The 23,111-nt window shown below is 45.2% G+C and overlaps 1 protein-coding gene across 1 annotated transcript in view; it reads right to left on the bottom strand.

Moving 5' to 3' along the window:
• Positions 1-23,111, bottom strand: part of LOC126291868 (uncharacterized) — a 77,721-nt gene that overhangs the window by 16,712 nt on the left and 37,898 nt on the right. The window contains exons 3-5 of the mRNA XM_049985589.1: positions 22,230-22,282; positions 6,459-6,494; positions 1,201-1,327 (exon numbers count right to left, since the gene is read on the bottom strand). Of these exons, the coding sequence (XP_049841546.1) occupies positions 1,201-1,327; positions 6,459-6,494; positions 22,230-22,282 (216 nt within the window). The remainder of the gene's footprint in view (positions 1-1,200; positions 1,328-6,458; positions 6,495-22,229; positions 22,283-23,111) is intronic.

The following is a 23,111-nucleotide window of genomic DNA, read 5'->3' as shown; positions in this document are numbered from 1 at the left end:
AGTGCTTCGATTCTCTTCTGGTTTTGCCACAGTTCACGTTTCACTAACGTACAATGCTGTGCTCTAAACGTGCATTGTCGGAAATTGGTGGTGTTGGCAGAACATCCAACAGCATGTTACTAGAGGACACCGAAATGCACGCGTTTTAGCTCACGCAGGCTGGTGTGAGGAGGGAAGAACTATACTGACGTGAGGTCTGGAACATGCCAAGGAATTAGAATTCAGAAAGCGGACTGATTAATTTGATACTTAATTTTAATCCATTAATGATGAACGTCGCTCTTGACAGTACATGATTCACAATATTATCTGTTCAGAATAGTAACTGAATATGGCGCCTTGCTAGGTCGTAGCAAATGACGTAGCTGAAGGCTGTGTTAATCTGTCGCCTCTGCAAATGAGAGCGCCTGTAGTCAGTGAACTATCGCCAGAAAAGTCGGCTGTCCAACTGGGGCGAGTGCTAGGAAGTCTCTCTAGACCTGCCGTGTGGCGGCGCTCGGTCTGCAATCACTGATAGTGGCGACACGCGAGTCCGATGTATACTACCGGACCGCGGCCGATTTAAAGGCTACCACCTAGCAAGTGTGGTGTCTGGCGGTGACACCACAAAATTTCTTCCTCAGAGTAAGATCTTTGTTTGATACTAGTAGACTTCTATGGGGCAGGAATGCCCTTTTTGCTAGTGGTAACAGAATTCGAATAAATGGACATCTGGGAAACTTCGGCTCCTACAGGCATTTCTTTAATAAAGTCCTTGAGTTCAAGTGCATCTCGTGTGTCTGTCACGTCATGAACTGGAAATATAGTTACTTTTGAAAAGGAACTGCCTGTGCCTCGATATCGGCCGGATGTTAAATGTTAAAACCTAATTTTGTACACGTAAATGAGCGCTTTTACGCTGGAGGGAATGGAAGAGAAGGTGGGAGAATGAGCACGATCTGAGGTATCGATTTTTAGCCCTAACAGTGTTCACGGAGATTTCACGTGACGTATCATGTGTCACTGCTTGCAGCCACGATAGAAAACTTGTGATATTCAGATTATTTTCCATTGCGAGCACACAGTTTACGTTTAGCAAGAATATTATTGTAAAATCCTTGCGCACACGGCAGAGATTTGTGAAACAGTTCACTGTTAGGAACGGTGCGTGACATATTCTGATGAAGAATCAAGGACGAGCGAATGAAACGTGGTGCTCACCTTTCCCAGTGCAGCTGTCGGCGACTTCAATGGCAGCCGCCTTCTTCTGCGGCTGGTTGTCCAGTTCAGGACAGTGGTTGATGTGGTCCTTGAAAAGCTCCGCGTCGTACTCACCGTCAGAGTTGAGCTGAAAAGCGACACAGTTTAAAGAATGTTGCAACTGTGACAACGTAGCGTGTAGGAAAATCATAGAGACACTCGGAGAAAAGAGAATTGTATGTACGAATGTTAAGAGCTCGGACGGCGAGCCTGTACTGAAGAAAGAAGAGAAGGCTGCAAGGCGAAAAGGAAGACAATATTATGAAAAGAGAAGAGGAAGAATTGAAGATGACATGAGAGATACGATACTTCGAGAGACGAAGCCAGACGGCTGCAGTAGACGACGTTTCCTCAGAATTACTGAGATCCTTAGGTGAGTTAACCATGACAAAACTATTCCATTTTGTATACAAGATATATCAGAATCACAAAATACCCTCAGACTTCCAGAATAATGCCATAATTTCAATTCGAAGGAAAGGAGGTGCAAGAAGGAGTGAATATTACAGAACCGTTAGTTTACAAGGTCACGGTTGCAAAATAGTAACACTAATTATTTACAGAAAAGGAAAGAAAGGCAAATTTATTGTTATAGCTTTTGCAGATTTCGCGATACCTTTACACAGCGTTGACTTTGAAATTGTGAAGTGAAAGAAATGTAAAGGAAGTAGTAGTTAAGAAGTGAATAAGCTAAGGTATGTAGCCTCGCTGCCATGCTGTTCAAAATGTACGTTGAGCTAGCAGTAAAGGAAAACAAGGATGAATTTGGAAATGGAAATTTAAGGGGAGGAAGTAAAAAGTTTAGCGCTTGCAAATGAGATTGTAACCCTGTCAGATATGGTAAAAGACTTGGAAGAGTAGTTGAATAGAATGGACAGTGTCTTCAGAAGAGGTTGTTGGATGAACTTTAATAAAATCAAAACAAGGCTAATGTAGTGCAACAGAAACAGATCAGGAGATGCTGATGGAACTAGATCAGAAAATTAGACATTAAAAGATAATAGAAGAGTCGTTCTATATTTTTGCAGTAAAATAACTGGCAATGCAAGAATTAGTGATCAATACCAACAATACAAATAAATCAACAACAAAGAAACATGCAGGGTAATTCAGCTCCGCATAAATATGGGGTTTATGCAACCCATACCACCTTCAAAAAGCTGGCGTGAGATTTTCCTATTCCCTCGTTCGTTATGCACAAACTATTAGTCATACAGAAGAAAACGAACATAAAATATTTTTAAGAAATTTAATGTGGTTCAGTTTTGTACTGGGGTACATTTCTGCTGAGGGCACAGTTCTCGAGTTCTTCAAGAAATGGCGTTTAACAGGCCACTTTTGTAAGTTTTTCTTGGACAATTGGAAAGCTGCGAGCATTGCAGTACAAATTTAACTACACTACTGGCCATTAAAATTACTGCACCACGAAGACGACGTCACATCTCCCTACAAACAGGGTGCAGATGAATTTGTCACCGATGATGTATAGCCTGACCTCAGGGAAACGCAATCACGGCCAGGCCATTGTGGATTACCTCTGAATATCTGGTCTTTGGGGCTCAGTTCCAAGCGCCACTGAAGACAGTTCTACTGCAGTCAGCGAGACTCCAGGCGAAATAGGCGTCTGGAGGTGCCCCACACATCCTGTGTGTCGCCCGTTGTATGGACCGACAACCAGCAGTTATGGTCTAGGGCACCATTTCGTATCATAGCACGATTGCTTTGGTTGTTATCCGCATCACCGTTGTAGCACAGCGGTATTTCGACGATGTTCGTCGCTCCGTTTTGTTGCTATTGACGTCAAGCCATCGTGGGCTTACATTTCAGCAAGATAATGCCCGCTCGCACACGGGAGAGTTTCTGCCGCTTGTCTTCGTATTCGACAAACACTACCTTGACCAGAAAGGTCGACAGATGTCTCCACAATTGAGAACGTTCGGAGCATTATGGACAGGGCCCGCCAACCAGCTCGGGATTTGGTAATCTAATGCCAGAATTGAACAGAATTTGGCGCGATACCTCTCACGAGGACACCCAACAACTACCTCAATCAATACCAAGCCGGATAATAGCTTACATAAGGCACAGAGGCGGAAAAACACATCATTGACTTGATCAGTTTGCGAAGTACTTTCTTTTGAGTGAATCATCCAGTTTTCCTTATCTTGTAATCGTTGGTCGTTCATATGGCATAGGAACCCCTCAGAACCTCATCCTAGGGATATCACCAGTCATAAACAGCTTGTGGCTTTGCCGGGAAAGTTGTTCCCCATGACGTGATCTGTCACCTCTAGGTGGTTCTCGCAAATAATTTGAAGCACTCTGTGTAATTTCGTTTTTTGTTTTTGTTTGTTAACCACTGTTATGAAATTTCATTTTGGAGAATTGCTGGCTACTTTAACACACATTCAATGCAATACTATTTCTTTTCATGCCTGAAACTTTTGTCGGCAATATTAAACCAAAAGAAGAAACGTACATACATTACAAACTATACAAACAAATATAAGTAACCTTATAGGTTGGGAAGTCACAGCTAAAAGACTTTTACATAATGTGAAGGACAATCAAACAATTTGAAATCAGAGATAGTAAAATAGTACAGATTAAAGTTGGAAATCCAAATACGCAACAGCTGTTTGCTGTGCTTTCACTGTATGACGACCGCTTTCATATCTCGGAGGTGTATCTACATCCTACACGATACTCTGCAAATCACATTTAAGTGCCTGGCACAGGATTCATAGAACCACCTTCAGAATTCTCCGTTATTCCAATGTCGTATAGCGCGCGGAAAGAACAAAGATCTCTCCGTACGAGCTCTGATTTCCCTTATTTTATCGTGGTGATCGTATCTCCCTGTGTAGGTCGGTGTCAACAAAATGTTTTCGCATTCGGAGCACAAAGTTCCGTCGCAGCGAAAAACGCTTTCCTTTTAATGATTTCCAGCCCAAATCCTGTATCATTTCTGTGACGCACTCTCTCATATTTAGCGATAATAGAAAACGTGCTGCCATTCTTTGAACTTTCTCAATGTACTCCGTCAGTCCTATCTGGTAGATCCCATACCGCGCAGCAGTATTCTAAAAGAGGACGGACAAGCGTAGTGTAGGGAGTCTCCTTAGTAGGTCTGTTACATTTCCAAAGTGCCCTGCCAGTAAAACGCAGTCTTTGGTTAGCCTTCCCCACAGCATTTTCTATGTGTTCCTTCCAATTTAAGTTGTTCGTAATTGTAATACCTAGGTATTTAGTGGAATTTACGGTTTTTAGATTAGACTGATTTATCGTGTAACGGAAGTTTAACGAATTCCTTTTAGCACTCATGTGGATGACCTCGCACTTTTCGTTATTTAGGGTCAACTGCCAATTTTCGCACCATTTAGATATCTTTTCTAAATCGTTTTGCAGTTTGTTTTAGTCTTCTGAAGACTTTATTGGTCGATAAACGACAGCGTCATCTGCAAACAACCTAAGACGGTTGCTGAGACTGTCTCCCAAATCGTTTATAGAGATAGGGAACAGCAAAGGGTCTATAACACTACCTTGGGGAACGCCTGAAATCACTTCTGTTTTACTCGATGACTTTCCGTCAGTTACTACGAACTGTGACCTTCTGACAGGAAATCACAAATCCAGTCACATAACTGAGACGAAATTCCACAAGCACGCAATTTCACTACAGGCCGCTTGTGTGGTACAGTGTCAAAAGCCTTCCGGAAATGTAGAAATACAGAATCGATTTGAAATCCCTTGTCAATAGCACTCAACACTTTATGTGAATAAAGAGCTAGTTCTGTTTCACAGGAACGATGTTGTCTAAACCCATGTTGACCGTGTGTCAATAGAGAGTTTTCTTCGAGGTAATTCATAATGTTTGAACACATTGTATGTTCCAAACTCCTGCTGCATATCGACGTTAATGATATGGGCCTGTAATTTAGTGGATTACTCCTACTACCCTTCTTGAATATTGGTGTGACCTGTGCCACTTTCCAGTCTTTGGTACGGATCTTTTATCGAGTGAACGCTTGTATATGATTGTTAAGTATGGAGCTAATACATCACCTTAATCCGAAAGGAACCTAATCGGTATACAGTGTGGACCAGAAGACTTGATTTAAGTGATTTAAGTTGCTTCACTACTCCGAGGATAATTACTTCTACGTTATTCATGTTGGCAGCTGTTCTCGATTCGAATTCTCGAATATTTACTTCGTCTTCTTTTGTGAAGGCACTTCGGAAGCGTGTGTTTAGTAACTCTGCTTTGGCAGCACTGGCTTCGATAGATGATTGTTAAGTATGGAGCTAATACATCACCTTAATCCGAAAGGAACCTAATCGGTATACAGTGTGGCCCAGAAGACTTGATTTAAGTGATTTAAGTTGCTTCACTACTCCGAGGATAATTACTTCTACGTTATTCATGTTGGCAGCTGTTCTCGATTCGAATTCTCGAATATTTACTTCGTCTTCTTTTGTGAAGGCACTTCGGAAGCGTGTGTTTAGTAACTCTGCTTTGGCAGCACTGGCTTCGATAGTACCTCCATTGCTATCTTCAGATCACATGAAACTAATACTTAATGTGGCACTCATTCCAAGATACAATTGGGCGTAGAATATGTCACTGCTCGGTAGAACCTTGGATGAAATGGCAGATGAGTATCCGATCCAAATAATGCATGATCACCAATATATCACCAAAACACAGTCAGAAGACAAGCCTGAACATCACATGACAATCCAGGATTGACAGGATAAAATCATCGTCAAAATCGGCGGGAGAAAGAAAGAATTAGAGCTTCACGATAAAGGATAACAGCCAAAACAGTTGCAGGATAAAAATTTATTAAAATTCATGACCAAGGTTTCGGTATACATAAATATACCTTCATATATTTATATATACCGAAACCTTGGTCAAGAATTTTAATAAATTTGGCTATCATCCTGTATTGTGAAGAATTTCAACAGTAGCTGTTGCAGCCATGTTTAAAACCCTGAAAGAATTAAAAGACCAGCAATGCTTGGGAGTTGTCAACGTACTAAAATAATTGGCATGCGTCAAGCAGAACAACACGTTACAGCGCACTGTGTGCCTAACGCTATAACGAAACAGTTTGAAAGTGTCAGCGAGCTAAACTAACCAGGTAACTGACTAAACCTAGCGTGCGGAGCATAAACGTTAACGCCCCTGCCGAGGGCGCTGCAGCATGACTTACCACATGGAGGTTCTTCATCATGCAGCCAACGAAACACTGAAATCAAAAACATCGATAAGAGTTAACACTGACTGAGCAAATGAGTTACAAGCTTATGACCTACAAAAGTGCTACAACACTGTTACAGAATTTCTACGACTAATAGTGATAATATTAATTTTTGTTAAAAAAATGTAGATCATAAGTATTACGCAAAATATTTAGTCCAGAAGAAGTAAATAATGCACAAGGATAACTTCCAAGGGATGGAGTTTTCAGACTTGGAGAGGCAAAATGCAATTCATCGACATACACTCATGGAAATGGAAAAAAGAACACATTGACACCGGTGTGTCAGACCCACCATACTTGCTCCGGACACTGCGAGAGGGCTGTACAAGCAATGATCACACGCACGGCACAGCGGACACACCAGGAACCGCGGTGTTGGCCGTCGAATGGCGCTAGCTGCGCAGCATTTGTGCACCGCCGCCGTCAGTGTCAGCCAGTTTGCCGTGGCATACGGAGCTCCATCGCAGTCTTTAACACTGGTAGCATGCCGCGACAGCGTGGACGTGAACCGTATGTGCAGTTGACGGACTTTGAGCGAGGGCGTATAGTGGGCATGCGGGAGGCCGGGTGGACGTACCGCCGAACTGCTCAACACGTGGGGCGTGAGGTCTCCACAGTACATCGATGTTGTCGCCAGTGGTCGGCGGAAGGTGCACATGCCCGTCGACCTGGGACCGGACCGCAGCGACGCACGGATGCACGCCAAGACCGTAGGATCCTACGCAGTGCCGTAGGGGACTGCACCGCCACTTCCCAGCAAATTAGGGACACTGTTGCTCCTGGGGTATCGGCGAGGACCATTCGCAACCGTCTCCATGAAGCTGGGCTACGGTCCCGCACGCCGTTAGGCCGTCTTCCGCTCACGCCCCAACATCGTGCAGCCCGCCTCCAGTGGTGTCGCGACAGGCGTGAATGGAGGGACGAATGGAGACGTATCGTCTTCAGCGATGAGAGTCGCTTCTACCTTGGTGCCAATGATGGTCGTATGCGTGTTTGGCGCCGTGCAGGTGAGCGCCACAATCAGGACTGCATACGACCGAGGCACACAGGGCCAACACCCGGCATCATGGTGTGGGGAGCGATCTCCTACACTGGCCGTACACCTCTGGTGATCGTCGAGGGGACACTGAATAGTGCACGGTACATCCAAACCGTCATCGAACCCATCGTTCTACCATTCCTAGACCGGCAAGGGAACTTGCTGTTCCAACAGGACAATGCACGTCCGCATGTATCCCGTGCCACCCAACGTGCTCTAGAAGGTGTAAGTCAAGTACGCTGGCCACCAAGATCTCCGGATCTGCCCCCCATTGAGCATGTTTGGGACTGGATGAAGCGTCGTCTCACGCGGTCTGCACGTCCAGCACGAACGCTGGTCCAACTGAGGCGCCAGGTGGAAATGGCATGGCAAGCCGTTCCACAGGACTACATCCAGCATCTCTACGATCGTCTCCATGGGAGAATAGCAGCCTGCATTGCTGCGAAAGGTGGATATACACTGTACTAGTGCCGACATTGTGCATGCTCTGTTGCCTGTGTCTATGTGCCTGTGGTTCTGTCAGTGTGATCATGTGATGTATCTGACCCCAGGAATGTGTCAATAAAATTTCCCCTTCCTGGGACAATGAATTCACGGTGTTCTTATTTCAATTTCCAGGAGTGTATTTTCCGGAATGCTTGTCTTTCCAGTTACATAGGTTCCCTGCTGACATTGTGATTGTGTCAGGGAAGCCAAATGAACTGGAAGGCCAGTTGAACTGGACGGATAGTGTCTTAAAGAACGACTATTAAGACGCTCATCGGCAGAATAAAAATCAAAATAATTGAATGTAGTCGAATGATAATTAATAGAGACAACTGACGTGGAGGAAAGTACTCTGCAATACAGCGAAACTTTCCAGTCAAGTTAATACGCGTGTGGAGTTAGGAAAAGCCATGACTGCAGTGTGGCATAATGCACTAGTTGGGACAAATACACGATCCAGTCACGTGGATGTGATCACCGCCTCAGCGTGCAATAACCATTCACAGATGGCAGCTGCCGGCACTGGCAATGTAGGGTATATAAAGGGTTTGGGGCATGACGAAAACAGTGCACTCGATGTCTACATCTACATCTACATTTACACTCCGCAATCCACCCAGCGGTGTGTGGCGGAGGGCACTTTACGTGCCACTGTCATTACCTCCCTTTCCTGTTCCACTCACGTATGGTTCGCGGGAAGAGCGACTGCCGGAAAGCCTCCGTGTGCGCTCGAATGTCTCTAATTTTACATTGGTGACCTCCTCATGAGGTTGAAGTAGGGGGAAGCAATATATTCGATACCTCATCCAGAAGCGCACCGTCCCGAAACCTGGACAGCAAGCTACATCGCGATGCAAAGCGCCTCTCTTGCAGAGTCTGCCACTTGAGTTTGCTAAACATCTCCGTAACGCTATCACGCTTACTTAACAACCCTGTGTCGTGATGCGGAAACGAGCAATTTATCTGATATCGAAAAAGACATGATAATTTACTTTCGGGCTAAGGGTAGAAACATTTCCAAAACGGCTAAGTGTGTGAACCGCATTCTGCCGTGATTAAAGTATACCGTGCATGGGAAAATGGCGCTATCCGAAAGAGGTGCTAAACCGTGTTGCAGCACAGGGCTGAATGACAGCTGCGGAGATGTGTGCGAGCGAATTGACGTGCAACTGTTGATCATCTGACCCCAGAAGGAGCAAGGGGCAACCAATAGTTTCTTCTCGACGGCCATTCAGCGAGCGTTGCTGCGTATGGGCCTCCGCAGTAGCCGGCCGGTGTGGCCGAGCGGTTCTAGGCGCTACAGTCCGGAACCGTGCGACTGTTACGGTCGCGGGTTCGAATCCTGCCTCGGGCATGGATGTGTGTGATGTCCGTAGGTTAGTTAGGTTTAAGTAGTTCTAAGCTCTAGGGGACTGACGAGCTCAGAAGTTAAGTCCCATAGTGCTCAGAGCGATTTGAACCATTTTTGAACCTCCGCACTAGGCTATGGTTCACCTTCCATTCTGAGTGCTGTTTACAGGCGACAAAGGTTAGAATTTGCACAAGCGGACGTCCAGTGAGTGGCGAGAGGTATCCTTTTCAGATCCATCACGTTTTACGCTTCAGTGGACAGTGGACAGAAGGCCATTGGCGTGTACGACGTGAAACATCTGAAGGTAAACAGGGGGGGAAGGTTATGGTCCGGAGAATGCTTTCGTGGCATTCCCTGGCTGGTGTCGTCATTGTGAAAGACACAATAGATCAACACAAAAATGCATCTATACTAGCGGACCATACGCGCCCTACAAACCAGCTGTATTTCCTCGCCATGGTGACATCTACCTAGCAAGACAATGCAACGTGGTAACACAACTCATATTGTACGTGCGTGGTTCGAAGAGCATCAGTATGAGTTTACCCTACTGCCCCGGTCACCAGACGCCCCAAACTTAAACTCAGCAGGGAATATGTGGGATCATCTCGATGGGGCTGTCTGTATGCGCCATGGATCCTCAGCCGAGAAACCTGGTACAAATGGCCGCTGAACAGGAGGCGGCATGGCTCTACTTCCCCGTCCGTAGCTTCCAGAACCACACTGACTTTGTTTTTGCACGTCTCGCTATTTGGAGAGTACAATAACTGATGATGGTCGAAGTAGAGAGGATATAAAACGTAGACTGGCAATGGCAAGGAAAGCGTTTCTGAAGAAGAGAAATTTGTTAACATCGAGTATAGGTTAAAGTGTCAGGAAGTCGTTTCTGAAAGTATTTGTATGGAGTGTAGCCATGTATGGAAGTGAAACATGGACAATAAATGGTTTGGACAAGAAGAGAATAGAAGCTTTCGAAATGTGGTGCTACAGAAGAATGTTGAAGATTAGATGGGATATCACATAACTAATGAGGAGGCATTGAATAGGATTGGGGAGAAGAGGAGTTTGTCACACAACGTGACTATAAGAACAGATCGGTTGGTAGGACACATTTTGAGGCATCAAGGGATCACCAATTTAGTATTGGAGGGCAGCGTGGGGGGTAAAAATCGTAGAGGGAGACCAAGAGATGAATACAATAAGCAAATTCAAAAGGATGCAGGTTGCAGTAGGTACTAGGAGATGAAGAAGCTTGCACTGGATAGAGTAACATGGAGATCTGCAACAAACCAGTCTCAGGACTGAAGACCACAACAACAACAACAACACAAACAAGATTGGTTCAGTTCTGGAACAGCTATGATGAAAATTATGTTAAAAGTATTTTTGTATGAAGATGGTATCTGTTCTTTCAGTGACCATACAGCTCGTTAGAATGAAATTACAATGAAATGAATACCCGTAACTGCATACAGGCGTTCATATAAGTCAACGGGAACAGTTGAAAATGTGTGCCCCGACCGGGACTCGAACCCGGGATCTCATGCTTACATGGAAAAAGCTCTATCCATCTTATTTTTATCTCATTTTGTTCTAAATTGTTAGTTGAATTTGTTCGTGGCGGACATGCGATGACACTCGTTCAGGTTGCTCGTTTATCCGTAAACTCAGGTTTTTTTTTCTTTTTTAAAAAATTACAGGGAGTAGCTAAACCCTCTGACCGAACACGTTGAGCTATCGTGCCGGCTACATCCATGTTAGCCACCGAGAACATAGAGGATAGGGACTGGCACGCCTCCCGTGAGACCCACATTCGCAACTTACTGTCCCGCACTATATTCTTAGTGTGGCCCTGCCCATCACACTCATTACTCTCGGCTTTACTGCCGATTCTCAGTTCCGGCACTGTCTGTGCATCTGCACAGAAGAACATGGTCAAATGGCCGGTGATCCTTAACTCAAGATGGTATCTGTCCTTTCGGAATGTCCCGGTCGGGACACACATTTTCAACTGTCCCCGTTGACTTATTTGTAAAAAAAAAATATTTTTCTATTCACTTTTTTATTATACTGATATTAATTAGATAACTGTCGAAAATATTCCAAGTGGACACAATCCAATGGAAGCCACAGCTTGTGACACAAGTGCTTGTCGAAGTATGTTTTTACTTTGCGTAAAAGTCTGGCACTACTGATCGACTACGCTACTGGCAACAGATCACTGGGAACAGCAGCTGCCATAAAATACCATCCGGAGCCACTTAAAGTGGACTGACAACACAGAACGACAGGGTGGGTCAAATAAAAATGGCCTGGAGAACAGTGTTCATGGGTACAAAGAAACACAGCAGAGGAAAGGAAATACAGCGCTGAACTGACTACAGAAGATTTCGAAGGAGACCACCATTCATCCCTTGGCATTTTTGGGCCCCGGTACCGAGTTGCTGAAGGTGGGATTGAAGCTATACTGTTGGAATTGCTGCAGTCTCATCCGACATGTTCTGCTGCAGTTCTGGTACACTATGAGGTTTGTTACGACACACCTTAGACTAGAAGGCTCCCCACACTGACACATCAGGTGACCTGGGTGGCTAGCTAAGGTCGTGACCAAACTGACCTCTGCGAACAGCTCTGTCAGGAGTGAAGAGTGTGTAAATGTGCTCCAAGGTTCGGCCCGCTGTATGGGTAGTTGCTCCATCCTCTTGGAAGTAACTGTAGGTCTTTTCCTCCTCCATTAATAATGCCACAAATTCGAGTCCAATCGTACCCACTCAACCGGGCCACTATTAGTTGCCACACCCTGTAATTATAGTAATCTTAAATGCCATGCTGAGACTGGAAGGAACTGAAGGAAATACAACCCACTCACGAAAACTCTAGCTTACAAAACACTTGTTCGATTGATTCTCGAGTTTCGCTCGTCAATCTGAGACACGTTCTAGATAGGATTTGTAGAGGAGATTGAAAAGATCCAAAGAAGTGTGACGCGTTTCATCTTGGCTTCGTTTAGTAAACAAGAGTGTGTCAAGGTGACAACCATCCGACGCCAGTGACAGATGGCGTGCGTCAGAAACAGAACTACTGTCAAACTTACGAGAGCGTACGTTTGAAAGGGTCCTGTAGCCACGTTTCATTAATCCGGTAGGCCATTTTAACTAGCATTTCTCTTTCTTTCTCTTGTTTTTCTTTTTTCATAACTCTCATAGTGGTGTGATTGAATGAATGTGATTGTGTGTGACGTTGCTAGACGGTGGCGTAGTCTGCTGCAGAAAGTCTGCGATAGTCGTACAGATTCAGCAGCAGTTGTACAGAATAGCCAACTATCCTAGTGGTCAAGTAGTCAAAGAGGTTTGCGCTACTTGTGAGAAATCCACCTGCGTTAGGTTGGTAGTGGAAATGGCATCTTTGGGTTTTCCGAGCCACGCGGAGCGTGGAGGAGGCTAGAGAAGAAAAAGGGAAGCAGTCTGCCACCAGTACGGGAGGCGTCCACAGCCGTGCTCCAGTCGAAGAAGGCTGAGTTAGACTGACCGCGTGGCGCGCTGTTACTTGGCGAGGGGAGAGCTGTTAGCTTTTGGTCTCGCTTTTCAACTCTGAAAGATTGCTTTGCTTTGTCGCAGCAAGGAATGCAAAACTTTGGTAGTAAATTTAAGAAGTGAGCACTCGCTTCTGTATGAATGTCTGTTTGCCTTTAGCAATGCCTGTATAAGCTTTTATTTTTCTAAATATTAATAGCTTTGCCTTCTCGCTAATTTTCCCTGCTTGCGTGGGGAGCCAACCACGTGGTAGAACATTAGTTTGTTGGGCTACCGTCATCACTAACTGTCCGATCTCACGTTTGTTTTACAGAATGTTAACTGTTCATGATTGTGTGATGTGATATTGTTGCAACTTGGCCACGATACCTAGAAAATATCCAAGTTCGAAAACCAGATCCCCTCACAGTGGACCACTTCACGTCCTCTTGTTCAGATGCGTTTCAGTTGGACAACAACTGTTGCTGCTGTGGTTGCACAGTAAAGTAAGCGAATTCCCTCTGAAGATTACTAGTGTCCGTGCTGATAGGTGCTCACCATATACCTGCAGAAAACTCGAGACGCCGTGCACCAGTGCACCTCAGGTTCAAGTCGAACAGTAGACCTCTGCCACGTCCTCTCTTTCGGATGGACCTTCGCTGTCTGTATCCAAGTTCGTAAAGCAGATCCCCTCACAGTGGACCACTTCACGTCATCTTGTTCAGATGGACCTTCGCTGTCTGTATCCAAGTCCAAACAGTAGATCCCCTCACAGTGGACCTCTGCCACGTCCTCTCGTTCGGATGGACCTTCGCTGTCTGTATCCAAATTCGAAAACCAGATCCCCACACAGTGAACCTCTTCACGTTCTCTTGTTCAGATGGACCTTCGCTGTCTGTATCCAAGTCCGAAAAGGAGATCCCCTCACAGTGGACCTCTTCACGGCCTCTTGTTCGGATGGACCTTCGCTGTCTGTATCCAAGTCCAAAAAGCAGATCCCCTCACAGTGGACCTCTGCCACGTCCTCTCGTTCGGATGGACCCTCGCTGTCTGTATCCAAGTTCGAAAAGCAGATCCCCTCACAGTGGACCTCTTCACGTCCTCTTGTTCAGATGGACCTTCGCTGTCTGTATCCAAGTCCAAAAAGCAGATCCCCTCTGTGGTACGTTTGCCCTCCTCCATGGTTCACCACAAAACACCTTCCGCCTCACAGTTTATGCAAGACCGTGGAAAGCTCCGTCTGCAGTTTTCGTCAACAAAAATAAAATCGCCAACTGAAAACTCGGGAAACACTCCCATGCTAATTCCTTAATGTACTAGACAGCCTCCCTCCATAAGATGAGCAAGAACTGTTCCTCCAGTCCTAGCACATCGACAGACGTTCACTGTGATGACTTCTAATGTTATGGACCGTGGCTCAATCAAGAAACTGTTATTTTGCGCTCGTGGGAGACTGCGCAGTCATGTGCATCTGTGTGATGTAGAAAAAACGCCACAGCATTCTCGGCCACCTAGCGGTTCCGCAAAACGTTTTCTCGTGTCAAGCTGACACTGATCTTAGCGGATGTAGGAAACGATATGAGGGTCTTTGCTGATACGATAGACTGTACTTCGCCTTGGGCGGGAACAATTGCTAGCTCTCACACTTCCACGGAACTCGGCCAGAAAAGTCATGAGAACTACACTCCTGGAAATGGAAAAAAGAACACATTGACACCGGTGTGTCAGACCCACCATACTAGCTCCGGACACTGCGAGAGGGCTGTACAAGCAATGATCACACGCACGGCACAGCGGACACACCAGGAACCGCGGTGTTGGCCGTCGAATGGCGCTAGCTGCGCAGCATTTGTACACCGCCGCCGTCAGTGTCAGCCAGTTTGCCGTGGCATACGGAGCTCCATCGCAGTCTTTAACACTGGTAGCATGCCGCGACAGCGTGGACGTGAACCGTATGTGCAGTTGACGGACTTTGAGCGAGGGCGTATAGTGGGCATGCGGGAGGCCGGGTGGACGTACCGCCGAATTGCTCAACACGTGGGGCGTGAGGTCTCCACAGTACATCGATGTTGTCGCCAGTGGTCGGCGGAAGGTGCACGTGCCCGTCGACCTGGGACCGGACCGCAGCGACGCACGGATGCTCGCCAAGACCGTAGGATCCTACGCAGTGCCGTAGGGGACCGCACCGTCACTTCCCAGCAAATTAGGGACACTGTTGCTCCTGGGGTATCGGCGAGGACCATTCGCAACCGTCTCCATGAAGCTGGGCTATGGTCCCGCACACCGTTAGGCCGTCTTCCGCTCACGCCCCAACATCGTGCAGCCCGCCTCCAGTGGTGTCGCGACAGGCGTGAATGGAGGGACGAATGGAGACGTGTCGTCTTCAGCGATGAGAGTCGCTTCTGCCTTGGTGCCAATGATGGTCGTATGCGTGTTTGGCGCCGTGCAGGTGAGCGCCACAATCAGGACTGCATACGACCGAGGCACACTGGGCCAACACCCGGCATCATGGTGTGGGGAGCGATCTCCTACACTGGCCGTACACCTCTGGTGATCGTCGAGGGGACACTGAATAGTGCACGGTACATCCAAACCGTCATCGAACCCATCGTTCTACCATTCCTAGACCGGCAAGGGAACTTGCTGTTCCAACAGGACAATGCACGTCCGCATGTATCCCGTGCCACCCAACGTGCTCTAGAAGGTGTAAGTCAACTACCCTGGCCAGCAAGATCTCCGAATCTGTCCCCCATTGAGCATGTTTGGGACTGGATGAAGCGTCGTCTCACTCGGTCTGCACGTCCAGCACGAACGCTGGTCCAACTGAGGCGCCAGGTGGAAATGGCATGGCAAGCCGTTCCACAGGACTACATCCAGCATCTCTACGATCGTCTCCATGTGAGAATAGCAGCCTGCATTGCTGCGAAAGGTGGATATACACTGTACTAGTACCGACATTGTGCATGCTCTGTTGCCTGTGTCTATGTGCCTGTGGTTCTGTCAGTGTGATCATGTGATGTATCTGACCCCAGGAATGTGGCAAAAAAGTTTCCCCTTCCTGGGACAATGAATTCACGGTGTTTTTATTTCAATTTCCAGGAGTGTATTTTCTCCTCTGGCTACAGGGCCAACACGCTTTGGCCTCTGCTTATTGACTCTTCGTTCCCTGGGGCCAAAGAGCTTCTGCCCTGCAAAAGTACCAGCATGACTGTCCCTAACCTGTAACCTGCCGTGTTCTCAGAACTGGCACCACTGAGCCTCATTTGCCACAGCCTTGACTGCCCGACCAAAAACAAGCGCTCGTCTTCTCCACTTGTAACTGCATGCATGTAGCTGAGATTGGAATCAGCGTTACAACTACTGTCAAAGTTCTCTAATAATCTCATTGACCATTTCGATTCGATTGAGTTAATAAATTGGAAGAAAGGTGGGTGCCTTAAGGGACCTGCCATCTTTCAGAGCAATCCGACGCAGAACTGCACTCACTCTCTCCCAGTCGGAGCCATCATCCGACGTACAAATACACAAACTCACATCCGGCAAAACAGTGTGAGAATAGTCAGATGTTCTAAAACTGTCAATTGGAACACAAGTAAGACAAGAGGAAAAGTGAAGTAGATACTTCATAGTATTTGACTGCCTGATCACTTACAAAGGTGCATGGATGAGCCAGTCGCCCTGACTACACGTTAAAAGTGGTGTTACCACCGAGGCAAGGCCGTTGGGGAATACAATATACAGTCTTGTAAACCGTGGCGCACAGTGATCTGTATTCCACAAGCAGCACACATTGGTGAGTCGTCTCGCATGAGCAAGAAGCCACGCATCATGCAAAGATGAGCGAAATGGAACTGATGCCGTCTGTGTGGCTGGAAGCAGGACGCCAATGCAAGTTGTGGACTTTACCAGAAACTCTCTAGTGTCTGTCTCTGACAGCCACTTCTCTACAATGAGCCGACAGCATTCAGTGAGTGGTACACTGAAGAAACTGAGGATCGTGGCACGCCTGCTTGGCTGCTAATTCCGCCACTGTGTTTGCCCTAACACCCATGCGTCCTGACACCGAGCAGAAAGACACAGAAGAACAGTAGTACGAAATGTTTCCTCTGTTTCCACGCAGAAGTTTTTGCCTTACGTTAAGTCAAGACACTGATCAAAGCCATGTGTCCACACACTCTGTGACCACAATGGCATCCAAACCAAAGATTACATCTCGTTAAATATGATCTTAAGTCTGGAATTGGTTCTAGACAGTATCCATCATCATCTTGAACAGTTTACAGACCCAGGCTGGGCTTGTTTGGAACATAAGCCTAACCATAAAGTTTTATTTTCCCCTTTCTCTGTTCACTCTGGTTCAGTTCTCGCTTATTTTTTCAACACACTTCCCCTGAACAACGTTCAACCATCTGTCCCTTGGGCTTCCTCTTGGCCATTTAAATCGAATCTGCATTTCCTGTATGTGCTAGGAAAACCATTTTCTTTAAGTGTCCATACCATCTTAGCCTTGGTGTTTCTACCCTGCTCTGCAAGGGTTCCCATTTCACTATGTCTCTAAATTCCATTCCTGATCCTGTCTCTCCTTCCTACTCCCATCCTACTTCTGAGGAACTTCATCTCACATCCTCATAATCTGTTTACATATCTTTTCCTCATTATCTATGTTTCAGAAATATAGGTCAAGGCTGGGATGTACCAGCTTCTATATACAGGGTGATTCAAAAAGAATACCACAACTTTAAAAGTATTTAATGAAAGAAACATAATATAACCTTCTGTTATAGATCATTACAAAGAGTATTTAAAAAGGTTTTTTTCACTCAAAAAAAAGTTCAGAGATGTTCAATATGGCCCCCTCCAGACACTCGAGCAATATCAACCCGATACTCCAACTCGTTCCACACACTCTGTAGCATATCAGGCGTAACAGTTTGGATAGCTGCTGTTATTTTTCGTTTCAAATCATCAATGGTGGCTGGGAGAGGTGGCCGAAACACCATATCCTTAACATACCCCCATAAGAAAAAATCGCAGGGGCTAAGATCAGGGCTTTTTGGAGGCCAGTGATGAAGTGCTCTGTCACGGGCTGCCTGGCGGCCGATCCATCGCCTCGGGTAGTTGACGTTCAGGTAGTTATGGACAGATAAGTGCCAATGTGGTGGCGCTCCATCCTGATGAAATATGAATTGTTGTGCTTCTTGTTCGAGCTGAGGGAACAGCCAATTCTCTAACATCTCCAGATACTGTAGTCCAGTTACAGTAGCAGCGTCGAAGAAAAAGGGACCAAAAACTTTATTGGCTGAAATGGCACAGAAAACGTTCACCTTAGGCGAGTCACGTTCATACTGAGTTGTTTCCCGCGGGTTCTCAGTGCGCCATATACAGACATTGTGACGGTTGACTTTCCCGTTAGTGTGGAAAGTTGCTTCATCACTAAACACTTTCTGTTGAGCGGTCGCCATCTTAGCATCAACTGACACTGACGCCTAGTCAACAGCGCCTCAAGCGAACAAATGTACAACTAAATGAAACTTTATAGTTCCCTTAATTCGCCGACAGATAGTGCTTAGATCTGCCTTTTGTCGTTGCAGAGTTTTAAATTCTTAAAGTTGTGGTATTCTTTTTGAATCACCCTGTATTACTACTTTGAAATTCCTCCAATCTATATGGGGCATACAGCAAACGAGTGCTTAACAGTATTGGTTAAAAACAGTTTTGGCTACAATTTTTTTTTTATTTTTCAACGACGCGTTTCGCCGTATTTAGGAATCTTCAGGTTATCTTTTCAGGTGGACGCGAGTGACACCAACATCTGCATAACGCGTTCCCGTTCACAGGAGCGAGTAACAGAATAATTCTGTTATCTTTTGAGATGGACGCGAGTGACACCAAGATCTGCATAACGCGTTCCCATTTACGGGAGCGAGTAACAGAATAATTCTGTTACTCGCTTCTGTGAACGGTAACGCGTTATGCAGATCTTGGTGTCACTCGCATCCACCTGAAAAGATAACCTGAAGACGGCTAAATAAGGCGAAACGCGTCGTTTCAAAATAAAAAAAAAACTAAAATTGGAACCAAGACTGTTTTTAACCAATACTATTACTACCTTGCTTGTTTGGGGAACGACTTTGATTCAACCAAGGTTGCTGACATTTCGCAGGAATTCTTTTATCTGTCTGGTACGTTCACTGATCTCTTTCTCATTTCTTCCATTTTCCTTTATCACACTTCCCAAGTATGTGACACCTTCCACCTTCTTCAGCTCTTCGCCTCCAGTCCTTATTCCGCTATACTTCGTGTGTCGAGAGATGAGCTCTGACAGCTGGCAGCGCAGTTGCCAGCATTCGACACGGACGGACAGCGAGGCAGCAGCGGTCGCCCAGCACTACGGCAACACTGAGGCGTTGCCACAGTAACGTAAACAAAAGCTCACAATCTGATTGGCCGTGGAGGATGTGCGAAGCACGTGCGCCAAGGCCGCGTCAACGTTCGGAGCTCTTCTCTTACCGTACACACTGTAGCTGGTCTATCGTTCTCCCTAGTTGTAAGAAGGAGCTCACTTTTTTTTTTACATTATATTTCATTCCATACTGTCCCACAGTATCTCCCCAAGATCCAGTTGTTCCTAAATCCCCTCATCCATGTTCTCCCAGACCAAGTCATCGGCAAACACCATTACTTTCATCTTGTCTTCTCCAGTTTTTTTCTACCACTTTAGTCATTATCTCGTCCAAGGCCACAGTTACAAGAAGAGGCGAGATGCACTGCCCAATTTCACACTACTTGTTTTCTGTAACCAATCCGCCCTTTCATTTTCCACTTTCTTCCCCAAATTCGTAATTGGTGCTCCTGGAGTTATGTCATTGCAAATACGAGGTCAACAGCCATGCTTTTCCTGTCTTAATTTGTTCTCAAGCATTGTTCAGATTCTGCTGTCCAGGGTCTTTACATTTACCGTGCAGTGTACGGTATCGGTGTGACTCTTCTGCAGTTTCTACAATCATTCCTGCTCCCATTCTTGAATATAGGGCCAATTAGCGCCCTCGTACAGTCTTACGGATTCCTTCTGATTACTCACCACCCTCTTCACACCATGCAGCCATTGTTTCGCAACTTCCCCTGCTGTCTTCAGAATTTAGGCACCTACCTCTTCCGTACCTGGTGCCTTTGCTTCTTTCATCTTGTGCACTGCAATTTCCGCTTCTTTTCATGTCAGGTCCTCTTCCCCTGCAGTGTGTACATATGCCTCCTTTAGTCTATTATCTTCATCTCGAAGACTGTTCGGATTTAGAAAGCGCTCAAAGACAGTATTGACAAAGCAAATAAGAGCCAAAGAAGAAGAGCATATTTCGTTGCAGTTTTATTTAGTAAGTGCAAAATCGTCACGGATTTACTTGTCCAACTTCAGTGGCAGGCGCTAGAGAAAAGGTGTTGTGCATCAAGATGAGATTCTTTGTTCCCGAGGATGTACTTATTTAGATGAGTCAACCAATACATTGCCTTCTCGTGTTTCTCGGAGATTCGAGCTGACACGGAAGCACACCAAAAATCGTTCTTCTGCGAAGCATTCGCAATTGGTACAGGATGTTATAAAGTAAACATTTTTATTTCTTGAATATGTTTGATCAAACGAAAAAATTTTGAGAGAGGCGTGATAAAGAAGAAAGGAACTAAAATTAATTGAAGAATAATGTTGATAAGATCGGCGTAAAAATTGTGTAATAATAAAGAAACTCTTTGTGTGAGTAATAAGAGTGAAAAGTTTTTATTTATTCATCATTTCACAAGGACAAGGAATTCACCATTGTGTTTCTCTTGCTCCGGAATGCAAGCAACGATCGGCCATTTAATGTGTTAAGTCTGTAATAATGCAATAAATGTTAAAATATGATATAGAAAGAGCAGACAGTCCTTTCCCATGCAGCGGAAACATCATGCCATAAAAGTCATTGTTGGCCGCCATTACCGGCCGTAACATTTGTTTCCATATTTTCACAGCTTCTCTCAGGCGTAAACGCCTCTTTGACATGGCCTGTACGAATATATTAGTAAATTAAAACATTTGCAGTATTTATAGTAATTTGTGGACTATTAGTTCAGAGATTCAAATTGGCTGCTTCACGACGATCGACTATCGCTTCGGAGACAGTATTTTGAGGTAAAAAATAATAAATAATTTACGTTTAGTTACGAAGAGAAAACAAAATTTCACCGCGCGATTCCCAAGAATAATAATATTTTCTCACGCTTAAGTTTATGACGGATACCCAGCGATGTTTAACTTTTCGATGGATTACAGAAACATGTTACGTGTAACATTTTGAGGTTCGTCACGCCACGCATTACGTCGGGAGGCTGTGTGCCGTTATTTACAACAAAAGGTATTTTAACTAAAGAATCAGAGCAGATTTGAGTATATCGTCCCGCGTTTGTAACTGAAATTCTATCCTTTTCTGTGGTATATGTTTTACTAAAGTACTTTTCTGTATAATTTTTCCCTCTTTAAGATAGGTGCCCTAAAAACCAGTACAGTAAGGCACCAGTACAAGGGGGTGGTGGAGTGATGGTGGAACACAAAGTATCTACTGCCACAGATCACAAGCGTGCTTACGGAGCGTGGAAGCTGATATACAGGGTGTCCTGGGGAGGCATTTTTAATATTTGGGGATACGACAAGGACGATCATTCAAAGCAAAAGATATCTAGTAAACATGGAGTCCAAAATGCTTACCTTCAGAGCTATGAGCACTTCTCTATTTTCGATGCTATAAAGCAAATCTCTTGTGCTGTGTGCTCTCTGCTTTCATTATTTTGGTAGTACGTAGTACAAACCAAAAAAAAAATACAAATTCTAGTAAACATGAACCCTAAAATGAATACCTGCAGAGTTACGAGCACTTGTGCTGTACAAGATACGTGTCTTGCACTAGCGAATATGAGCATGTGCTCATTGCTCTTACGGTATGTATTCTAGAGTCCATGTTTATACGACATTTTTTGTTTTGGCTCATACTACCGCATCCCACGAGAGGGAAGGCGAGCAGTTTGCAGTAGAGGGGGTTTGTTTCACAGTATCGAAGATGAAGTAATGCTGATAGCTCTACAGCCATGCATTTTAGAGCCCTTATTTACGAGACTTTTTTGTTTCGAACGATGGTTCCTTTCATAATTGAATACTGACCATTCCTTCTGGGACACACTATACGGACACAGACGACGTTATCGTCAGTTCCCAGTAGTTAAGTCCCTTTAAACGCATAATCATCATAATCAGTCATCATCAGTCAGTTATACCGATAGGCTCAACTTGATGGTTGAGGCTGACTTACCTTCTCCTCTGTTGTCCTGGCCTCTTTATTGGCTCTGAGCGCAGCCAGACTATCTGCGAACAGGAAAGGCGCCAATCAGAGACTTCAGACATCTCCCAATAATCATCACCGCAGAGCTCCCCGTTGTTTCAGGAGGAACAAGTACGTGAGTCGTTCGCTTTGTAATGAAACACTTTTTTTCCTGAAAACAGCTTTGTTTTATTCGTAATTGCAATACACCACGAAACCCCGTACTCCTTTGACTCCAAAAGCCTATTTTCCAAAATAACCTCCGTTCAGGACGACGGCCTTACGCCACCTTACAGGCAGGGGCTGACGACCGCATTATACCACTCCACTGGTCGGCTCCGGAGCCAGCGTCCTGCTGCGTCAATAACACAGGCCAACGATGGAAAAACTTTTTTGCTGAAAATACCTTGTTCTTATGTTTTTAGGGTGGTAAATCCAAATATGGTACTTAAAAAACTGTATCACCCGCCATTTCGTCATATTTTACAGTTAAATATATTAAATTGAGCGACTGCTTAAAGAATTTAACAGCTTTTATACAGTTAAAATAATTTTAAAATCAGGCTTAATGAATGTAGATGACGTTGGTAGCACTGCTGAAAAACATGTGCTGGCAAAAAAGGTCGATTCTATTTTTGTGTTAACAGATGGTGTTTTGTTTACTGTCAAGCTAACTTCACTTTCCCTTTTCCTGCACATGACATCAGTACAATGCGTATTCGTGGATGTAAACACTCTGCTGAGAGTTTTTGTTATACTTGTGATTAAGAAACACCAAAGAAACATTACAGACTTTGTGATAAAGGTTATCATACTTCGAATCTAAACTTGGTGATCAAGATAAATCTTGGGCGCTGCATAAGGTATGTTACG

Source organism: Schistocerca gregaria, chromosome 9 (genome assembly GCF_023897955.1).
Source record: "Schistocerca gregaria isolate iqSchGreg1 chromosome 9, iqSchGreg1.2, whole genome shotgun sequence".
Taxonomy (NCBI): Eukaryota; Metazoa; Arthropoda; class Insecta; order Orthoptera; family Acrididae; genus Schistocerca; species Schistocerca gregaria.
Note: the sequence above shows the minus strand (reverse complement) of the source record. Positions and strands in the feature narration are given on the sequence as shown.